We start from the raw sequence: 21,772 nt of genomic DNA on the forward strand, positions 1-21,772 counted from the left end.
CATCTTAAAGTCTGTCTCAGAGTCTTAGAGCTCATAGAGCTTTGGGATACAGCTACGCTATTCCGCATTCGGTATTTGGGGACTTCTAAAGCCAGGGCCAGAACTAATAAAAAGTCATTAAACCAAACTTGTTTTGGCCTAAACAAAGGCTTACCACATACATTTGAATAATGTGCACAAAGAACGAATACGACACGAAAAAAAACCCGAAAAGTCAATAATCTGATTGTGAAACAAACAGCAAAAGAACAACGACAACGACGACGTTCAATTAAAAAAGTCAAATTAATGAAATAAAAATAAAAATAAATTAAGTAAATGTTGTTAAGACGGTCCAGCCGCCCCAGCGAACTCGAGCTCAAAAGAAAGCGGCCAAAATGAAAACAAAAAGAACAAAAAAAATTATAACTTTTCAGTTCGAAGCGAAACTGTACCCCCTTGGCGCTGGTTGAGATGCCGATGCTGCTGCTGATGATGATGATGATGTTGCTGCGTAGAACGCTTGAGCAAAGCGTATGGGCCAAAAAAAAGAACACAAAAGGCAAAAAAAAGAAAAGACCGAAACCCGGCTAAGGCAACGGCAACGGCAGCGATCGATACAATTTTTTATTTTTTGTTGGTCGGCGAGTTTTGGGCATCGGCATTAAAAAGTCAGAGAACAGTAACAATGCCAAGTCACTCACACATACACACACATACACGCATACGACAGACAGACAGACAGATGAGCCATGTTACCTTTGGTTGTAGCAGGGAGACAAAAGACCGGAGATTGGAGACCAGAGTCAGCGTCGAGTCAAAGTCAGCATCAAAGCCAGAGTCAGAGTCGGAGTCGGAGTCAAAATCAGAATCAGAGCTGCAGCTTCATTTTCCTTGCATTTTTAGCTGATTCTGATGCTGTTGCTGTAGCTCCGACTGCTTCTCTGACAGCCTCGAAGCAAGTTTTACCCAGCATGGTAACAAGTTTAACTGAAAAATTCTAAAAATAATGCCGGCCGGTTTGTCGTTAAAATAAAAAAAAAATGAAAGAGTGGGCTCACATGCACAACTATCTATATGCACTCGCATGTGTGTGTGTGTGTGTGGCAACAAAAATAACCAAAATGAGAAACATTTCAAAAGGAACGGACAAAGCAGAGATGCCTTGTACAGGCGACCGGCAACAGGCAACAGGCACCAAGCAACAGGCACCGGCTCAGCTATAGGTCGGAGTCAAAGCCAAGTGGTGCCCAAGTCACTCGCTTCAGCTTACACAGAGGCCCACGGAGCCGGCAACGGCAGCTGCAATCGGTCAGGTTTTTGCCAGGGATACACTAAATATCTCAACTAAATTTTAATTATTCTGCTTTTGGTATAAATTGGGCAATATTAGACCTTCCTTTAAGACAAAAAGTTAAATTCGTTTACAAGTGAATATTGCAGAAAGAGCTCAAAAAATTATTTTGTTTTGGGTTTTTTTTTAATATAATATATTAAATGGGAATAATTTGCGATAGAAGATATTTTTTTTAATTAAAAATCAAGCGGTTGGTTTATTGAAACATAACAATTGATTTTGTTTTATGTGTAGGCTCTATTAAAATAAAGGTCATTAATAAAATATATTGAAAACTACAGCTCGTAGACATAACATCTTTTCTAGTGGAGTCCAGTTTTATTTATAAGATTAAATAAACATAAACTTAGAGTTCAGGAGCTGACGAAGCGCTTGGAGACATTAAAAAAAGTCCTAAATGTGGTTGATAATAGTTAAAACCAAAGTAAAACCACCAAGTTTTCATTTGATTCCAAATAAATAAGTTCCTATATTACTTGCTATTTTATCTTAATACATTTAAAACTAAAATGGAAAGCTGTAATAAGAGGATAGTTTGCTTACTTTGAGTTTAAGGCATATTGTCCATCCCTGGTTAACTGATGCTGTTGGCTGCTGTCTTTGCCTTCGTCCAGGCCCGAACCTGATGATCATGACGCTGCTTAAACGTTGTTGTTGTTGTTGTCGTTGTTGCTGTTGTTGGGGGTAGCGTGTCGTTGTCGCTGTCGTTGTTTCCCTCATCGTCGTCGTCGTCGTCATCTCTTAACGTTTGTTTGTAACAAGTAACGCGCATCTGCATCTGCACTTGTGTGTGTGTGTGTGTGCAAATGGATGTTTGTCTGTTTGCTTGGGCAAAGAGTTACCTGCCCTGTGCTACCTGCGCACAGGTAGGCGTATGCATGTATCTGTATCTACATGTATCTTTATCCTTAGCATTGCAGCAAAAGAGGCAACCAACGGTCAACAGCAGCAGCAGCAACAACGCAGCGCAGCATCAGCCACAAACCTTCATTATGGCCATGTATCTGATACATAAAGAACCCAACTGGCTATACATAAGGGCCACAGATTCTGTCTACTTCTCTCTGTCTCTCTTTGTTTAAATGTTGGGTATGGTATGACTTGGCATCTTGGGGTAGCTAGGCGTCTGCCTTTGCTTAATGGTTTTAGGAAATCGAAAATTAAATAATTTATCTCGATTTTATGACGTTACAAGCAGGTTTTCCCTCCACCGAGCCCAAGCACGCGATAAATCTTCAGCTTACAATCAAACCAAATAAAAAAAAATAAAATAAAAGAAGAGGCTTTTAACTTGCTGGTCAAACTCTTGTAATTTAAATACTTAACTCTCTCTAATGCCATATAAGCAAATGTCTTAGTCGCCCCTAGACTGAGACTGAGACTGAGACTGAGACAGACATCGTAAGCTGAGCTATCGACCCACGTCTAATCAACACGAAATGAATCAAACAGAGAGCTATTTTTAAACACAATCCCCTCTACATATAAATACGATTTTTTTGGCTGGTCATCGCTCTCAAGTGGTCAACATCTTGAATTGGATTCGAATCTTAGAAAGGCGCAGAGAAAGTGCCAAAGAGGCAGGCCACAAGAAATGCTGAAGCTGGAATAAAAGTTAAAGTTAAAGTCAGAGCTAAAGATAGTGCTGAACCTCAAGCTAAAATTGACAAAGTGGTTTGTCATTGTCGTGATGAAAACATGTCAAATGACAATCAGGAGCTTCAGCTCTAGCTCGGACTTGGTCAGCACCCATGTGTTGCATGTGGTAAATTTGATGGAAAACTTTGGTTATTAGTCAGACGGCAGCTGGCTGTAGTTTAAATGGTCAGCACGGATGACTGTGTCTCTTGTGGTTAGAGGCATTTGTCTTAACGCATTTTACATGTAACAGCCGCAATAAAAAGCCACATTTATTGATGATGTGGATAATTGTCTGTGGATTATGTTGCATAAAAAAGCGCACGAGATTTGAATAAATATGCGTCAAAAACTGGTTCGAAATCATTTAAATATTTGTTAACTTCCTTGTCGGATAGTTGGGCATAGATTGTGTCTTTGGTTTTTAAACATCTTAACCAAAGACAGTAGCAGTTAAAAATGTTTATTTTATTCAAAAATCATTTTATTAGATTTCTCAAAAAAATTCATGGATAACTATTATTTTTACTGCATTAATCCGAAAATAAGTTATTTTTGGTTTTTGCTCAATTCTATTTCTCAAAAATTTTCTAAAAAAAAAATCGTAATCTACGAAAAGTTCAAAGCTTTTTTTCCAAAAACTATGGGTCTAATGTCAATTCCGCTGCAAACATTTAAATATCGCATGAGCCAGATTAAATACCAAAGCCTTGGTATGCACTTTTGCAAGTTAAAAATATTCTTTTCGTACGGTATATATTTTTCGCTCAGTAGCTTGATTAAGTATTTATTTTTAGAATACAATAGTTAATTTCATCTTCGATGTGCGTCTGTCTTATATATTCTCGACTCTATATATAGTTCCAGAGCATTCAATATAATTTTTAAGATCAAGAAGTGCATAAAGCTAAGAAGTAGATCAGAGATTTTGAGATTTGTGCAAAAAGAGAATGCCTTGTCCATATCATAATACACATTTGGAAATTTGGTTAATTCTACATTTATTTAGCTTACAATTAACAACATTTTCATTGGGGAACAAGCTTTTAGAACTTATCGTTAGTACAGCTTTACTGTCTCAATGCCATACCAATGGGTGGGGTACGGGTTTTTCCGCTTGCGACGGGCTATAATGTTGCGCAGTGCTGGCATCACAGTGGCCAAGGGATCCAAAATGTTGGAATACATTTCGAAGAGTTCTGACCACTTTGTTAGCAAGGCCAGCAGCTCTTCATCTTTGGAGATGGTCAACAGCGTAATGTGTGAAGTTATAATGGCGCTCAGCCATTGAAAAGCTTGAAGCTCGGTGCACATATTGCCCAGTGAGGCGGTATCCTGGTTGGGACGTTCCTCGAGCAGTGCATCAGCGTCACTGGCCAGTACATACAAATGTTGCAGCAGTCGCTGGACATGGGACAGTTCAAGGCGCTGCTTCAGATGCTTCTCAATGGCAACCGAATTAAAGCTGCAGGCGAGCACTGCATTAAGTAGCTCATCGTTGGCTGGCGCTGCTGGGGCATTATTATCATCCGTTTCCATGGCATTGCCATTGGTAAGCGCAGGTGGTGTGTTGTCCAGGGCATATCGTAGGCACCAGGCCAACATGTGCTCAGAGATGTTGGTGTAACGACGGACACACATAAGAACATGATCTGAGTTTTGAGTTTTAATGAACAGCGTTAATAGCTTCTCGGTAATCTCCTGCTCGCCAGCACCACTTCGTTCCAATTGTCTTACTATTGACTGCACCGCCAGATTCTGTGGTCCCATATCATAATAGTTACGCATGAGGGTAACATTAACGTCCTCAAATCCGTTGTCAACTTGTACCATTTCACCATCCACATGCTGCTTGATGAGATCGTTGAGCTGCTGCTGCGATATTTCAGGCGATTCAAAGGCAACACTAGTTCCATTCGCTTTTGGCAAGTCAGGCCGTGGATGCTTTATAGGCTTGCCCAGTTTAAAGGAGTTGTGGGCACGACTGTTGCCCCCAAACTTGATAGCTGCCTCCAGTGATTCCTCCTCGTTGATGTGATCCAACTCAATGGGCGTCAAATGCGCTTCGTTCAGCTGTGAGCCTAGCATATCCACCAGCAATTCATCATTCATGCGATAGCGCACGGCGGCAATATGCTGACCCATGGCCAAAAGAATGTGCTCATCACGCGCCCACAAGCGTGAAAAGTCCAAGTATACTTTAAAGTATTGCTTGGCATTGACCACCTTAAACTGTGTGTTGTACACAAGCAGCGAGGCACCTTCCTGGCCATAATTGGCGCCGTAGATAGCCGCAAAGTTGCGCGACAATCCTTGCAACGACAACTTGCTCTCCACGTTGAGCTCTGCGAGCATGGACACAAATTGTCCAGGAGCACTTTCGTGAGAGCGTTCAGCAAGGCTTAACATGAAAATTCGCTTGTCGGACCCTGCAACAAATAAGTTTTTAAATCAAATTAACTCCATCACAGACAGTCGTTACGTTACTTACAAATGGTCATCAGTTGGGGACCTGCATCACCTTCGATGACCGCATGACCGGTCAATCGAACGGCTTCCCTCTTTATTACATAGGTTCGCTTACTATTATTGGACAATGAGCGTCGTACGAGGATGAATTCACCAGTTGCGGTCTTCTCCACAAAGTATGTGAGCATCTGTTGGCCGTTGCTCAGCGTGTGCACTGTTGGCTTACTCAGCGTGTTGTTGGCTGCAAGCGCCAATTGCTCAGCTGTATCCTCCTTTTGATCCTTTCGTGATTCCAATGCTTTTGATAGCGGTTGGCACGAACCATCACTGTACAACACGACAGCCTCTTGATCGGTGTACACCACATGAGCAATACTCTTTTGGAACTTTAGCTTTTTGCACTTGGACACATCCGCCGTAGTAACATCCCAAGTTCGCAGAGCGTGGTTGCCGAAAACACCAACGTACTTCTGACTGTTTGGATCGTATATTACCTTGGCGGACAGTTTCTCTGGCATTGACCAGCTGTGAAGCTGCTTATGCGTGCTTATCTACAAATCAGTTTTGATTAATAACTAGAATTGAATTTGTTAAAGGGCCTACAACTTACATTCAAAATCACAACAACATTACGTGCCAATGTGGTGATTACATTGCCTGTTTCCTTGTCCGCCGCCATTCCCAGAAACTCCTTGGGATCCGGTATGGGAAACAGATTGTAATATGATAGGAATTTAGACATTTTAATGCAATTTAAAGAGTTTTATTAAGTGAAGCCGAATCAAAACAATAGCAACACGTGCGATCAACTATTGGTGGGCAACTATCGATTATTGATACTTTCACGGCACTATCGATAGCTCGTGAGTGAAAGAACATTTTTTGATTAAAAAAAAATTAAGTGAAAATATGGGTAACTAGCACGCTAGATATCCTTATTAAAATGTATATTAACAGTAGGAGTTTCTTAAAATAAATTAATCAGCTGGTAGTATCGAATTTCGATACCTTGTGAAATCACAAGAATTGCTGCGATTCTAAAATACTAAGCAGCTGATTCAGTCGTATAACTGATTGTGTGCGAGAGTGTGTACACATTGTTAGCTTACTTTTCAACGTGTTAGAATGGGTGGAAAAACTAAACAAACGCCTCGCTCTAAAAACAATGCAAAGGTAAGCAATTTACACGCATGCAACAACACTTGGTCGCTGATTCATCTATCCCTCTATCTCTATCCCATTAGCCATCGAGCAGCAGCCGCTCCGCGGAGCTGCTGGGCAGTACAACCCCTGTGTTTGTTGGCTTCTCGGCTCAAGCCGATGGCAACTTGGTGCCCTTTGCTCCGGGTTTTGCCAGCGCCGAGCAAATGCCAGAAACATTCGACGTTAACATTAGTCCACAGACGCAAATCATACTACGTAAGCTGTCGAAAAAGGATCCCATGACCAAGAAAAAGGCACTGCAAGAGCTGCACGAACTCATCACAGAATCGGACTTGGACACACTAAAAAACATTTTGCCGTTGTGGCCTAAATTTTATCACAACCTGGCGACTGACATTGAGCACGCAGTGCGTGAGCAAACACAGCTGGTGCTGCAGTTGCTCATGTCCAAATGTAAGCGTGCTATGGCTCCGTACCTGAAGCAACTGGTTCCAGTGTGGATCGCCAGTCGCTTCGACAACTACGCACCTGCCGCGAGCATTGCCAGCAATTCGTTTCGGGAGACCTTCGCCCGGACATCCGAAGTGTGCTTGCACTGCCAGAGTGAAATCATTGAGTACACCACAAGAAATTTAACGTTTCACACTCCGGCGACGCTTTCCATTGGTAAAAACCTGAAACCTGAGGAGTCTGAGCAAAAATATCAGCGCGTTGTCATCAGCAGTTTAAAGGAGTTGTCCTTCTTTATGGAGCAAACGGCACAAGCAGAAGATCTGGAACACTTAAAGCAGGGTCTAGCAACTCTAGTGACGCATCAAAAGTTCTGGAGTTTTGCCAAGCACAAGCAGCCCGCTATCAAGTAAGAAATACAAAAAACTTTTTAATTCTTGCGACGCTTTAAAGGCGATGTGTCAGTCCCTATAAAGTGTATATAATCTTCTTCAGGACAACAAGTTGAGTCGATACAGCCTAATAAAATTCTGTTACATTGCAGGGCCGCCTGGTTTGAGTGTGTCTATCACATGCTGCAGTGCTCCAAGTTGCTGGAAGTGATCACACCACAAAAGTCGCAACTTATCACAACGAGCTTTCAATTCATTGACGATGCTGATCCACTGGTCGCTCCTCACGTTTGGGGCTGTGTGCTGCTCCTGCAAAGCAACTACGATGATTGGTATGACGATACTGTTAAATATTAAATATTCTTTATTTCTAAATTTTTTTTGTCTTTCCAGGTATGCTCCGCTCAATATCCGCAAGGCACTGCTTCCAAAACTCTCAACGATGTTAGGCAACGCCTTTAATCGCAATGCTCAGGCGATTTGTCCAAATTTGCTGCCGTTTCTGTCCAAGATTACGCCTGATAGCTTGCAGGGCTTAGACATTTACGAGTTCTATCAGCGTTTTTTTGATAATTTGAAAACTGCAATTGTTGGACCACATGATCCACCACTGTCCAAATCCGACACTTCGATCATGCACAGTGCGTACTTTGAGTGTTTGCGCTTTCTACTCCAGCAGATTAACAATGATGCGGATCGGACTGCATCGGTGGAGCAGTTTGGGTTTGGACTGCTTGAACAGCAGCTGCTGCAACCCATTGGACAGTTGCTGCTCAGTGAGAATGCACATGCCAAGTACTTCTTCCAGCACACTTCGGCACTAGTTGCTTTCTGGGATCGTCAGTGCAATAATGAGAGCAATAAAAGCTCCTGCTCCCTGTATGTCAAATTATTGAATGTGTTCTGGACACGCATCTTTGAGATGGTCACACAGCATCTCGCAGCTGAGGACATCAATGAGCAGTGGCTGTCACATGTTCTGCTGCTGGTCCAGGATCTGCATGTAGCGAATCCCAGTTTGGAAACACAGTGCGTCAAGTTTCTGGAAGCAGACGAAGAAGTGGCGATATCAGAGAAAACTTCCCAGCACTCAACGCCCTCAAAAAAAGGCGATGGTTACGCCGCCTTCATTCAAAAGGAGCTCAAGCAGCTGGTGGTCAAACTGGTGCGAATTTGCCTGGACAAGGCAACCAAAAGCAACAACTCCGCGCGCTACATTCCCCAGGTGCGCACGCTGACCAATATGTTCACAGATGCCGAGTTCTACAAGAGTTTAACAGAGATGGGAGAGCTGAGTGCCACGCTGGATAAGTTTGTGGCACTGCTCGGACAGATGAACGATGAGGCTTGCGAGTCTGTGGTAGAGATACTCTTTGAGATTCTGGCGTTGCTGGAGCCGGCACAGCGTTTCGACTATATTGCTCAAAAGCTCTTAAAGGTGAGTGGAAATATATTAAACAGATATACTTGTGTAAATTATTAAATTAAATAAATATTAATTATTTATAGCTGGAACAACATCGCGTGCAGAACCTGCTGCTGCATCGGCTGCTCTCCTATCCACTTTGCACTGAGCCTGCCGTGCGCCAAATGCTCGCCAGCCCAGAGACCTGTTCAATTATCACACGCATTGCCGAGGAGGTTGTCGTGGACAACAACCGGGATAAACTCAACCTGTTGCACAAGTGCTTCTTTCAAACGGATACGGGCGATATTCTTATAAATGCTGCTACGGTAGACAAAATTGTACTGGTCATGTCTGCACCGCTGGAGCAACCGCCATCGAATGACATGGTTGAGGTGTGTGGCAGTTTTATAGCTCAGATAATGCCCGTCATATGCAGTCAGGACAACTCCTCGCTGGCTGTGCGACAGCAAGTCTTTCTACGGTTGTACAAGTTTAGCCTGGAGCAGCGAGTGGGCGACTATCTATCAGAGGATACCCTTTGGGAAATAACCACTTGTTGGCAGGATGCGCTCTCTAGCAAGGACATTGAAATTGACGATGTGCTGCTGCAAAGCTGTGCTAGAATTGTTGAGGAATTGGCAAACACGGCCGAGCTGAATGCTGGTAGTTTGGACAACATGGCAGAGGCTATGGCCAAATTTGTTATATGTTCCACAGAGAATATTGAGGATGAGCCAAAGCGTTTGGCTCGCATAGACGAGAGCATTGTGGCGCTGCTAAGCTCCAAACTGAAGACCAATGAAAGTGTTCTCCAATTTGAACATCATTGTGTGTACTTAGAGTCGCTGCAGGAATCGATAAGCGCTGGCGTCGCCTTCGACAATGCTGGTATGGATGAGCACAAGATTTTACCTGTACTGCGACGCGCGGCTTTGAACTTTACCACAATCTGCAAACTTGTTTGCCGTGTGGAAAATCCGCAATTGGCACACCAAACAAATGACGGCGAAGATGAGCTCACGGAGGACTATTGTGATCCCAATGCCAATCTGCTCAAGCAATGGAGTGAATCGTTAATTTTAGAGATACTCCAGTGCATAAAAGTCGCTAGCACTTCAGAGACCTGGATGGAAGTCAACTCCCATTTAAATGCCGCTAGTGAAGAACTGGTACTTTGCCTGTCCGAACAGATTCACAGTTTTATGGGCAACAGCAGCGAATTGGTGGACATAATCAAGGAGCGCATGAAACAGGCCGCCATTCAACAGGACAGTGTCATTAGCTGCCGTCAATTGGGTTATCTAATTTATTACTCCCAATATGCGGCTTTTGAGGAAAGTGCGACGATTTTACTGCATGAGGATCTGGCCGAGTTGTTTGTATCCCAAGGCAAACCCAAAGCTTACGTTATGACGCTGCAGGTAAGCATTACAAGAATATATCCTTTTTCATTAATTACTAAAACACTTTTCTTTTAGCATCTTTTGCCAAAACTTTCGCAAAAGGCTCTTAATTTGAATAGCGCCATCATGCGAACGGAGCCACCAGATATGTGGGTCAAGGCAGCCGTCTTCCGGTGTCTGCTACTCAACAACTTCCAATCGGATCTCAATGAGCAAACAGATCGCAATATTATTGCCTCTGCGTTGCAGTTCTTGACCCGCGTAGGCGAACAGCAAAATGCCCAAAAAGAGTTGCTCCATTATAATGTGTAAGTTCATCTTATGATTAATTAGTATTATTCAGTTGTTAGTAATAAATATCTTGCAGTGAGCTTCTGAGACAGCCTTACGAGTCTGTGCTGAATACTGTGGAAATTATTCATCTGCTCAATGAAATTTTGCAACGTTTCCCCTATGAGCTGAGCATTAAAAACTGGGATGCCATACGGATTGGACTCAGCTCCTGGGTTCTTACTGTTTCTAAATCTATAACACATTACAGCGATCCAAAGGTAAGCAAATGTACAAGTTCAAACGATTGAATGCCAAATAAGTTAATTTAAATTATTCGAATGAATAATTGAATTAAGTTAAGGTTACCCACATAGTAATCGATGAATGACATCCAAGGTCGCAAATAAGATATAATATTATATTGAAATTCGATATATATTCTTTTCCAGGATAAGCCATTCATAAATAAAACGTTTCTATATATATTTTTAGACATCCTTTTTTATTGTGGCTGTATTCCAACTGTTTGCTACGCTTATTACCTTTATACGCTCGGAGAAGCAAAAGAGCTCAACGGAGATGCTGAAGAATGTGGTGGACGAGTGGGAGAGTCTTTTTGCCAGGGAGGTCAATGTGGTACTATTTAAATCATATTATCAGCTGACTCATGACACAACTGTGCAACCAGAATCTCTTGTATGCTACGAGGCTTTATTGGAACGTCTAATGCCTACAATGGAGCTGCTGGACTACAGCTTTGTTTACGGGGTAATTAAGCAAAATATATGCCTCGAATTATTAATTTAAATTGGATATCTTTCGTTTAGTTCTGCAAAGCGTCTAATTCAAAGATTTCCCTGGATCATCTATGTAATTTGCTACTCAAGCAGCTGCACTGTTCACAGCACAGCGTGCGAATGAATGCGGTGCAGGCGCTGCGTCAGTTGACTCCACACTTTGTGGCCGATGACATAATGGTGAATGATAAACAAAATGATAATTTGGATGCAGCATGTTCGACGATCTCCAAGTGGCACTTCCTCAATCGCTTTGAGGATTATCTAACGCGATATGATGCTCTTATGCGTAAATATTTGGATGAGTTTAGTTTTAAGCTCACCGAACTGGAAGATCTGGAACCTATTGACAAACACGATGCTTTTAGCTATTTGCTAATATGGGACTGCATTATATATGCTTGCGCCAAGTCGCCAGTTGCACTGCGATCGGTCTACACGAGTTGGCTGAATGAGAATCGCTATGAAGAGGTGACAACTTGTCTGACATTAGTTTACTGATGATTTGGGTCTAAACACACTTAAAATTTCATATACATTTACAGAATTTTCTACATTTTCTCTTTCGGGCCATGCCGGTGGACATATTGAAGAATCACAGCGCTAAATGGCACAGTAACGACGTCTATAAGGAGCTAAGTTGGCCTCAATTGAAGGGTGAGTTAATTTATCAACGTCTCCTCGGAGGGCAGATTCTCAGGCAGGAAGACATCCTCACCGTAATCCTCATAATCGGTCATATCAAAGTCGTAATCATATTGCATTTCCTCTGCCATTTCTTCAGACATGGAAATGTAATCAGACATGGGCACAAATTGTTCGCCTCTGTCCGCATGCATTGTACGTGACACAGGTAACTGTTGAGGTGCCAAGTAAATGTTCAAGTTCGATATGAACTTGTTTATCCAAACTGTCAGATTGTTGGCCAAAATGCGTTGATAATCCCGCAAGTTGCTCGTTGTATAGAACTCTTGTTCTGTGAATTTAAAAGATAAGGCAAATTTAGTAATAGAGTAAACATTTAATGTTGATTCTCTTTTTTTGTCTATCAATTATTTCTAATCTGAATTGGTTGTTAGAACTTACCGGTAAATTCCTTAATGCGCTCTAAGATCACAGCACAAAGGGGAGATTGTTCGTCAATGATGAATTGATCGTTGAGTAGAAAATCTTTCATCTCCTCAAAGAGTACACATACTATCTTCATCATTTGCTTACGTTGTCGCTCCAAAATCATTTTCTTGAGTCCATTGCAGCGTTTTCTGTGCTGTTGCCTTTGGGCACGACGTTGTCGCATTTCTTCCTCCATATATTCCATTGCCTTCTCCATGGACATCGCTTCAACGGGAGGTTTGGGTTTCATTTGCTGCTGCAGCGACGATATAAGGCGCGGCGGAAGGATGTGCTTGAAGTGCTTGAATGTGTCCTTGACACGCATAGGATGTGGGTTGGCCAGACGCTCCATGCGTGCCGTGCAGATGGGCACATAGATCTTCTTTGTTATGTATCGCGGCTGCCTAAGTCGTTGTGGCGAAAGAAAATTTTTTTTGGGTGTGGCCAGGTAACAAATGTGCTCCTCTCTTTTGAGCATATCACGATCGATTATAATCTGTCCGGTGTGCTGGCAGGGCACATAGCACGGATGATAGCGCGGACAGATGCAAAAGTATTTGTACATGTGCTGTGGCTCCGGTATTTGTGACTTGACAAGGCGCTTGATGCGTTTGGCCCGATCAGGTCGTAGTTGGACCATGGCCAGACGTGCATTGAGTTCATCCGCCACCGTCGCATTCGTATCGACTGCACGCTGAGGTGGTGGCTTATCGCTTGGAGCTTGTGCAAGGTTGACCGGCTCGCCAACTTTCGACTTTTCACTTTCCAGCTTCACGTCGCGAATGGGCACATCGCTGGCCATTTCATAAAAGTTCAAGGGCTTTTTTTCCATGATTGTATGAATATAGAAAAATGTTTAACGAAACGAACAACACAACAAAAATATCAGAAACGAAATGAATAAACTACTTTCGACTGTATCTACGAGTGGTTGTGTAATGTAATGTTTTTCTAACTTTGCTTCTTCTGGCCTCCTAAAATTAAATATAAATTCTTGACTTGCTTATGTTTGTTCTTTCTCAAACAGATCCCCAACTGTCAGTGGAACGCTATGCCTGTCATCTGTATACAGAGGTGTTGCGAAAATTGCCCGCCGTGGTGCGTAAATGGTGGAATACTTGCCAATCGAGGCAGAAGAACTTTGTTGACAATCTTACCACGAATTATGTGAGTGCACTGATCTGTACCGAGGAGCTTAAGGCAATCGCCAATCGCAAGGAGAAGCACGAGAATATGCAGGTGAGATTACTCTAATTTATTTCTCTTCGTGTCTCTTGGTCCTTGTACTTGTTTATGCCGACTCCTCGATGTACATGCGCATCATAAAGACCACAGCGATACTGACCAATAGCACTAAAATGACAATGGCTCGAAATATCTCCAGTGGTACCATTTCGCAGTGGTCAGCTCCGTGAATTTTCGGTTACGTTACACACATACAGATTCACGTTAAGCATAACTTGTCTTATTCTCCGGCTTAAGGCACAAAGCAGCAATGTCTACTTAGTTTTAGAAAGTAGATTGATTATTAGTTAAATTATTTGAATTCTATAAAATCAGTAGATAGTTCATCTGTATATTTATGCATATGTTTTGATATACTTTTTGAGCTAATTTAAAAAATATTTAAGCATATTATGCTTTTAAAGAGAGTTGAATTAAATATAATATAAATAATATATAAATAAATATATATATAAATTAATTCTTAATTTATTTGCTCTCTGTCTTCAGGTGACAGTGCACACATCAACACGAGAAGTTCTGGCTGTCTATGCACTAGATGAGGCACGCATGGAGCTCGTCATTACGTTGGCGCCCAATTATCCGCTAGGCGCTGTTAAAGTTGAATGTGGTAACCAAATTGGCGGCCGTGCCAATGCTCGGAATGTAGGCATGCAGTTGACCATATATTTGACCCATCAGGTAAGTCCTCGACTTGTCAATCGAAAGATCTCGCTTAACCTTTAATTGATCGTTAGAATGGCACAATATACGATGGCCTCACTCTGTGGAAAAACAATCTGGACAAGAAGTTCGAAGGTGTGGAAGAATGTTATGTTTGTTATACAGTCATACATCAGGACACCTGCCAGCTGCCCAAATTGACCTGCAAGACCTGCAAAAAGAAATTCCACGGACCCTGCTTGGTAAGCTGATCGAATATTTTACTGATCATTTTATAATTAAAATATGCTTTTGTTTATTTGCAGTACAAATGGTTCACGACGAGCAGCAAATCCACCTGTCCCATTTGCCGCAATGTTTTCTAAACAATTAAGCCTTAATTTAAACAATTTGGCGACACGTATTAATCTTTGGCACAACGGACATCAAGCCGATAGTCAATAGTTTTATTTTTTGGCCCTTCCTGTAAATCAATACAATACAAACAATAAATTCGCACTAGTTTTAAATGTCTAAAGATTTGCGGGACTTTTTATTTACAGTGAATAAAAGATAGGAATGGCTTGAAATTTTTGGCTTTCCACAATAAATTCCATACATAGAATACACTGAATTGACGAATGTAAACTCTGAAAATCTTTTGTCTCGTGTATAGAAGAAATTCTTAGCAGGCTTTTTAGAGTGTAAAATCAACAACTTCGATCATATCACATAATTTCACACAATACAAAAGAATACGTACAATTCTCAAATAATAATTACTTGAAGAAATAGAATAATGGCGAAACGAGTAAAGGTTATCGGTTGTTGCCCATATTGTAAGCGTGAGGTGGGAGTTGATATGCGTCCTATTAACGAAGTGGATCCAAGGCGCATGGAGGAGATTCTGCATGGATTGACATCATCATCATCATCATCGCATCAGAGCGTGCAGAGTACAACCGGAGCTGATGAGTTACAAGATGCAAATGCAGATTCTCAAATTTCATTAGAACAGAGTAGTTCACACAATCCCGTGGTCAATTTTACAGACAAAATGCTGGGTTATGTCCAGCAGGAGTTTGAGCGACCCAATAGCTCACAGGTAAGGAAATCGGGTAAAATATCTGAAGATTTAATTGTTATTTAACGAATGTGCCCCAAAGAGTACACTAACGGACGATCAAATTGGGATAATTATGAGCATGTTGAAAGAGGAGCAGGTTGCACTTAACCAATATACGAATGATAGGAACAAAAGGCCGATGTCTAGGAGGCAACGATAATAGGAGCAATGGCAATTGTTCCTCCAAAAATTTAAGCAGCCAGTAACATATACCTTTTTAAAAATCATTAGTTAATTAGTTAGTGAGACACGTGCTGCGCTATGTACAGCATTTGTATTCGCGACCAACCACCACCCAACAGAAATTCACGATTCTGCGCCGTAGCTGCCCCCATTGAGCAGCTGGGGTGGAGTCACAATGTGGCAATGACGATGACGATGACGATGACGAACGCATCAGTTTTGCATTGCAGTTTGCAAGAGGTTTGCTAACTGGGATTAGGCACGCCATCGCTCGATATACTCGTTCAACACAGCGCCGGGCAATGCGTTAAGCCAAAATGACGTAAGCTTCCCATGAATATGTCAACAGCTCAACCGAAACTTGGCCAGCGTGTACAAGTGTCGGGTAAGAACGTACTTTGTGGTCGAGTCGCCTATGTGGGACGCACCACTTTTGCTGGCGGTCAGTGGTTTGGCGTTGTGCTCGATGAGCCGAGGGGCAAAAACAATGGCACCCTTAATGGCAGCACCTACTTTAAATGTGCACCCAACTGTGGCCTCTTCGTGCGTGCCCAGCAGTTGCAATTGCTAGAGCAGAAAAACAGAAAACAGGATAACAATCGGACCGAGGACAATATGCAGCGGAATGTGAGTAAAGTCCAGCTGGCCGGCAGCAGGAGCAGAAGCAGCAGGCATCCAACAGATGACCAGGTGAGCAATCAGTTCTCCCAGCTGGTAAATATTTTAGTTTCTTACGTTCAGACACATGGAATAATCCGAACAAAGTGATACTTCCAATTTTGTTTTCCTTTTTTTTCTGTCATTGCTGAAGCAAGAACATTTTTTGATTTTTTTTCACTCATGAGCATAGGCCGAAAAAAAACTTTGAAAATTATTTTTCATACACTTTTCAGTTGAAGGTTTCATTTCGGCGTTTAACTTTTATTATCTGCAGTTTTGGCAGATACAAATATATTTATGTATGCAATCAAAAACTAAATTATTTTAGATTTTAATCAATAATGAAGTTATTTTAAATAGGCAAATAATTAAATAACTTTGAATATTTTATATCAAACAAACAATTTAACACTTATGCATACCAAGCGCACTTATTTTTAAGAGTGTTAACAAAATTTGTTACTGTTCAGACACTTTTATGTTTATGCCTTTGGTCCTTTTGCAGGAAATTCAAAGGGAGGCAACAACCTCAGCAGGTCGAACCTTAAGAAAAGTGCCAGAGAAGGCAACCTTTGCACTAACTACTTCCAAGACATGGGTGACTTCCACTCAGCCACATGCACAGATCCAGTCTCAGGCTCAGGCTCAACTGATACAAAGGAGAGTACAGGAACTGGAGACTCATCAGGAGTCAATGCTGACAGTCTCAGAGGCTGACATTCCATTGCCAACGGATGGAGAAACAGCTGTTATCCAATCAAAGACTACGTCTAGCAAATCGGCACCAATTGCTTCTGAGGAAAGAACAGAAACTAATGTTTGCACAAGTCAGATGGAACCGCAAGAGCAACCAAATACTGCTGCTTCCACACAACTGGCTGCCAAGTCAGAGCCACCTGGCGAGGTTAGACAGTCGTCTACATTGACGGCGCCACCTTTGACCTGCAATCAACGTCGTTCCACATCCTACACACAGCTGCGACCGACGCGTATTAGTCAGCCCAAGCCAACAACAGCCCAGGCACAAAGTTCAACTGCTCAGCTGACCCTGGCCATGCCAGTACCCATGGCATTGGCTCCCAAGCGGAGCAAGACGAGCATGAGCCCCACCAGCAGCGTGAAGCGAGTGGCACCGGCTGCCTTTGTTGAGGCCGGATTTTTGGAGATACTGCGTCCACAGTTTACGCCGGGTCCGGCGCTGCGCACGCCCAGCACAGTGGCGCCACCTGTGGACAATCCGGAGCAGCGGCAACTACGCGAGGAATTGCAATTGCTACGCGTGCAAAAGAGTGAGGATAAGTTGAAACTGCTGGAACTGGAGCGCATCAAGATCCACAACGAACAGCTGTTGGAATTTAAGACTCAGATTATGACACAGCAGGTGCTGCTGCAGCGGGAATTACAGCGCTGTCGCCATGAGCAGCGTGAGGCACAGGAAACCGCCTCGAAATATAAAAGGGAACTCGACGATGTCGCTGAGAGCATTGAGCTCCTAACGCTGGACAAGGAAATGGCTGAGGAGCGACTGGAAACACTGCAAATGGAGATGGAAATGGCACAGGAGCGCAACGATGAGCTCAGCCTGGATCTGGAGATCCTGCGGGCCGAACAGGAGGAGCAAGGCGTTGGTCAGCACCTGGAGAAACGCGAGAAACAGTCGACAAATGAATCGACTCTGCAGTCAACGGGCGAGTACCTCCGTTTGGAGCAGTACAACCATCGATTGCGGGAAACCGTGGTCAGATTGCGGGACACTTTGGCCCATGAGAAGCAGTTGGCACAGCGCACACACAAGGAGCTGGAAACGAAGCACTCGGAGATCAATGAGCTGAAAAGCATTAAGGAATTGCAGAGTCGCCGTGTGGATCACATGGAGATGCAGTTGATGGATCTTAAGGAGCAGGTGGATGCCTCACTGGGTGCCGAGTCGATGGTCACTCAGCTGGCCACACTTAAACTGGAGCTGGAGGAGCGTGTGAAGCTTCTGGAAGATGAGGTCAATGAACTCGAAGCACTTGAACAAATCCAGGAGCAGCTCATTGAAAGCAATCAGGAACTGGAATCCGATTTACGTGATGAAATCGACAAGCTAAGCGGTCAAGTCAAATCTCTGGAGCAGCAAAAGAACGCTGCTCTGGAAAGTCTTTATGATCGGGATGTGACTATATTAAAGTTTAGGGATCTGGTGCGTCAGCTCCAGGAGCAGCTGCAGCTGAAAACAGATGGCGGCACTCTCTCCATCGAGGACTTTAGCAGTGCCAACGAATCGCAACAGGAGGAAACATCCCAACAGAGCCAAGCCGACTACCAGCACATCTTCAGCGTCAGCAAGGCCTATGGACGTGCTCTGGAGCAACAGCTGAAGGCTGTGGAGATGCGTCTGCAGGGACAGCACTTGGAGCACGTCCTGGCCTTTGTGCCGGAACAGTTCCTGCTCCGTGGAGGTGAACACGATGTGGTGCTTGTTATGCTCCTGCTGGAACGCATGAACGACAAACTCGAGATTGTTTGCCAGGCGATCAATGAGAAGTTCCCAAATGCCTGTGAATTCGGTGAGTACTACTTTCAAATTATAAACAAGTGGACGGCAACAGTCGAGCACGCTCGACAGTAGGATACCCTGTGCCCAGGTAGTCTGTATTAAAAGTTGATTTTCGACTAAGCGTCTCTAAGATAGCTATATGATATAGTAGGCCGATTAGAACCAAATTTGGTCATGATGTATAATACTAGTTCAGATGTATACTTTGTCAGATTGGTCGAGATATCTCAAAAAAACAAAAGTTTTGCATGCTAAAACTTAATTTTGCATCAATCGTACCTGTGGCAGCTATATGATATGGAGGTCCGATCCAAAAATAAAAACAAAGTTGATCTGCGTACGGTTTCCAGGAAACTATTTTCCAAGTTTGAAGTCTCTAGCTCTTATGGTCTCTGAGATCGACGCGTTCAAACAAACGGACGGACGGACAGACGGACAGACAGACGGACATAGCTCAATCAACTCTGCTGTTGATCCATGTGATCATTTATATTTTATATCATTTATATATATAAAATTATAATTTTTATTTAATTTTATTTAAGTATAACATTATCTAACAGATTCTCATTGAATTTTTGATAAAATGTATATAAATTGTATCTTAATTTGTAGGTCGCGATGCCATCTTCGAGGGATACTCCGTGCAGCGGTACATCTTCCGGGCGCAGTGCATCTATTTGTTGAAGAGTCTTCAGTTGGTGCTGCAACAATTTCGCTATGGACTCAATCATTGTGACTATGAGCTCTGCACCCATGCAGCCATCTATCGCAGTGATCTGGAGTCACAGGAGCAGCAGCTGGATGAGTTTGTGCGCCTGCTGAAGACGAATCAGCTGGACGAGCACACCAACTGTGAGCCCATTCGCCGTGTGCTGCACTACATCAATGGTCTGCATCAGAACCTGATGCCGCCACAGACGCTTGTGGAGCTGCTGGATGAGCAGCAGTTGTATGGCGCACTGATTGAGGTCTACGAGGCGGGCATGGATGCGGTGAATGCCAATGCGGGATTGCTGCACACCATAATCCAGCTGGGGGACGAGCAGACTGCATCGTTTCAGTGCATGCAGCTGCTCATGGAACACAGCTGTGCTCTCAAGCAGAAGCTAAAGAAACTGCAGCGAAAGCTGAGCGGCAACAAGACCAACGCCGCCTGGACAGGAATGCAGTGTGCCCGCTACCAACGCATCCTGGAGGCGAATGAGGCGCTGGGAGCGCTCATCAACATGCTGGGCATATCCGCTCGAGAGGCCAGCAAGGAGTCGAATGGCGGCATTGCTCACGAGAAACTCTGGCGAATTCTCTGCCTGAACTACACCAAATATGCTCCCAGTCAGGAGACGGAACAGCGTGAGCTGGATGTGTACAGTCAGCGCTGTATGCAGTTGCTCGAGGAGCAGCTGGAGGAGCTCTTCACGCTGCTGGAGCCAAGGGATGTCAACACGGAGTACGTGCGACATGCCACCTGCAACACGTTGCAACAACGCGCCGCTCAAGTCAAGCGTCACTACGAAGATGTCAAGAGCTTGGAGCTGACAGTCGCCGATCGCGACAAGGAAATCAAGAGTCTCAAATACACGGCCAAGTTGAAGCAACAGGATTACTCAGAGCTGCAGGTGCGAAAGGAGATGGCCGAGAAGCAGTTGCACAGATTCATACAGGATCATTGCCAAACGCTCACCCAAATGGCCGTGGGAGTGGAGCAGCTGGAGCAAAGTCTCCTCTCCAAGGAGGCGGCTCTGCAGCATGCCCTCGGCACATTAACCGACAAGTTGAACAACCTGGAGCAGGCCCAGCAGCACTGGCAGCAGCAGCAACAGGAGGACAGCGCCTGTGTAACCAGCTCCACTCGCAGTTCCAATCGCGAATTGAACCTGATGCATCAGGCGTTGCGGCAGGAACGCAAACTCCGTGTACAACTGCAGGGCACGGAACTCTGCAGAAGCTTTGCCGCTCTCGAGCCGCTCCATGTGCCGCAGCTGGAGTCCAGCAGTCAGTTGAGCTCGCTGGAAGCCCAGCTGCGTTGCCTCAAGAACCAATGGCTTCTCGCTCATCTCGAGCTGGGACCCAGCGCCCATCAACGACGTTCGCACATCGAACTGCAGGGTAGCCGCCTCTTGCGACATATCTTCCAAACATATTGCACACGGCATCCGCATCGGGCAGCGCCCTCAGACTTTGGTCTCTTCATCAGCGGAGATCTACGGCGCGCATTTTAGGCCAAGTTTATAGTATTAGACTCAAATTGACGACAAATTTGGACGACGAACCGAACAAAGGTATATGTGATTTGCTGCTTAACTTATTATTATTATTATTTTAAGTATTATGGTTAATATTCTTATATTACACTTTTCATTTTGCGTGTTATTCAACAATTATATAAATTTGCAGTTCATACAATAAATATATAGCTAAATTCAACAAAGTACTATAAATTAACATAAATTAAATATATACTTGAATACCTTCGTATGCTTTAGTCACTAACGTGAACTACCGTCCACAGACATCTTAGACTGGTATTTTTTGTGGGTGGAATTCTGACGCTTCTCTTCTTTTTACAACTTTATAGGCTGGTAGAAGCGGATTATTTAGAAAATCTTCCATTTTTTCCATACTCTTCCCTTGACACATATTCAAAAAAATTCAAAATGTCATAACTTTGTCAAATTTTATCCGATTTTCTTCCGGAATGTAAATTTTATCATTATTTGGCCTGTATTTTCATTCTGCATCAAAATTGGATAACCTTATTTTTCTTCCATTACTGTCAATTTTTTCCATAGTCTTCCCTTGACACATTTCCAAAAACTTCAAAATGTCATAACTTTGTCAAATTTTATCCGATTTTCTTCCGGAATGTAAATTTTTATCATTATTTGGCCTGTATTTTCATTCTGCATCAAAATTGGAAAACCTAATTTT

General features: G+C 43.3%; 5 protein-coding genes across 5 annotated transcripts; 3 read left to right on the forward strand and 2 right to left on the reverse strand.

The window, feature by feature from the left end:
* Positions 1-3,958: 3,958 nt before the first annotated feature.
* LOC117786649 lies at positions 3,959-6,268 on the reverse strand. The gene is made up of 3 exons (XM_034624992.1): positions 6,054-6,268; positions 5,466-5,994; positions 3,959-5,403 (listed from the first exon to the last, which is right to left on the reverse strand). The coding sequence occupies exons 1-3, from the start codon at positions 6,183-6,185 to the stop codon at positions 4,034-4,036; spliced, it is 2,031 nt and encodes a 676-aa protein (XP_034480883.1). The 5' UTR covers positions 6,186-6,268; the 3' UTR covers positions 3,959-4,033.
* A 227-nt stretch (positions 6,269-6,495) lies between these two features.
* On the forward strand, positions 6,496-14,870 carry LOC117786641 (E3 ubiquitin-protein ligase listerin). The gene is made up of 14 exons (XM_034624979.1): positions 6,496-6,616; positions 6,688-7,466; positions 7,602-7,781; positions 7,843-8,887; positions 8,959-10,278; positions 10,336-10,568; positions 10,628-10,811; positions 11,026-11,301; positions 11,361-11,801; positions 11,876-11,987; positions 13,471-13,682; positions 14,178-14,369; positions 14,426-14,593; positions 14,657-14,870. Exons 1-14 carry the CDS (start codon positions 6,569-6,571, stop codon positions 14,714-14,716), a joined length of 5,250 nt encoding a protein of 1,749 aa, XP_034480870.1. The 5' UTR covers positions 6,496-6,568; the 3' UTR covers positions 14,717-14,870.
* LOC117786661 lies at positions 11,810-13,498 on the reverse strand. The gene is made up of 2 exons (XM_034625008.1): positions 12,417-13,498; positions 11,810-12,306 (listed from the first exon to the last, which is right to left on the reverse strand). Exons 1-2 carry the CDS (start codon positions 13,273-13,275, stop codon positions 11,993-11,995), a joined length of 1,173 nt encoding a protein of 390 aa, XP_034480899.1. The 5' UTR covers positions 13,276-13,498; the 3' UTR covers positions 11,810-11,992.
* A 241-nt stretch (positions 14,871-15,111) lies between the features above and the next one.
* Positions 15,112-15,651, forward strand: LOC117786671. The gene is made up of 2 exons (XM_034625019.1): positions 15,112-15,435; positions 15,497-15,651. The coding sequence occupies exons 1-2, from the start codon at positions 15,130-15,132 to the stop codon at positions 15,614-15,616; spliced, it is 426 nt and encodes a 141-aa protein (XP_034480910.1). The 5' UTR covers positions 15,112-15,129; the 3' UTR covers positions 15,617-15,651.
* Positions 15,652-15,798: 147 nt separating this feature from the next.
* LOC117786642 (dynactin subunit 1) lies at positions 15,799-21,263 on the forward strand. The gene is made up of 3 exons (XM_034624980.1): positions 15,799-16,329; positions 16,805-18,851; positions 19,457-21,263. The coding sequence occupies exons 1-3, from the start codon at positions 15,973-15,975 to the stop codon at positions 21,061-21,063; spliced, it is 4,011 nt and encodes a 1,336-aa protein (XP_034480871.1). The 5' UTR covers positions 15,799-15,972; the 3' UTR covers positions 21,064-21,263.
* Positions 21,264-21,772: the final 509 nt, after the last annotated feature.

This window comes from Drosophila innubila (genome assembly GCF_004354385.1).
Source record: "Drosophila innubila isolate TH190305 chromosome 3L unlocalized genomic scaffold, UK_Dinn_1.0 0_D_3L, whole genome shotgun sequence".
NCBI classification, from domain to species: Eukaryota; Metazoa; Arthropoda; class Insecta; order Diptera; family Drosophilidae; genus Drosophila; species Drosophila innubila.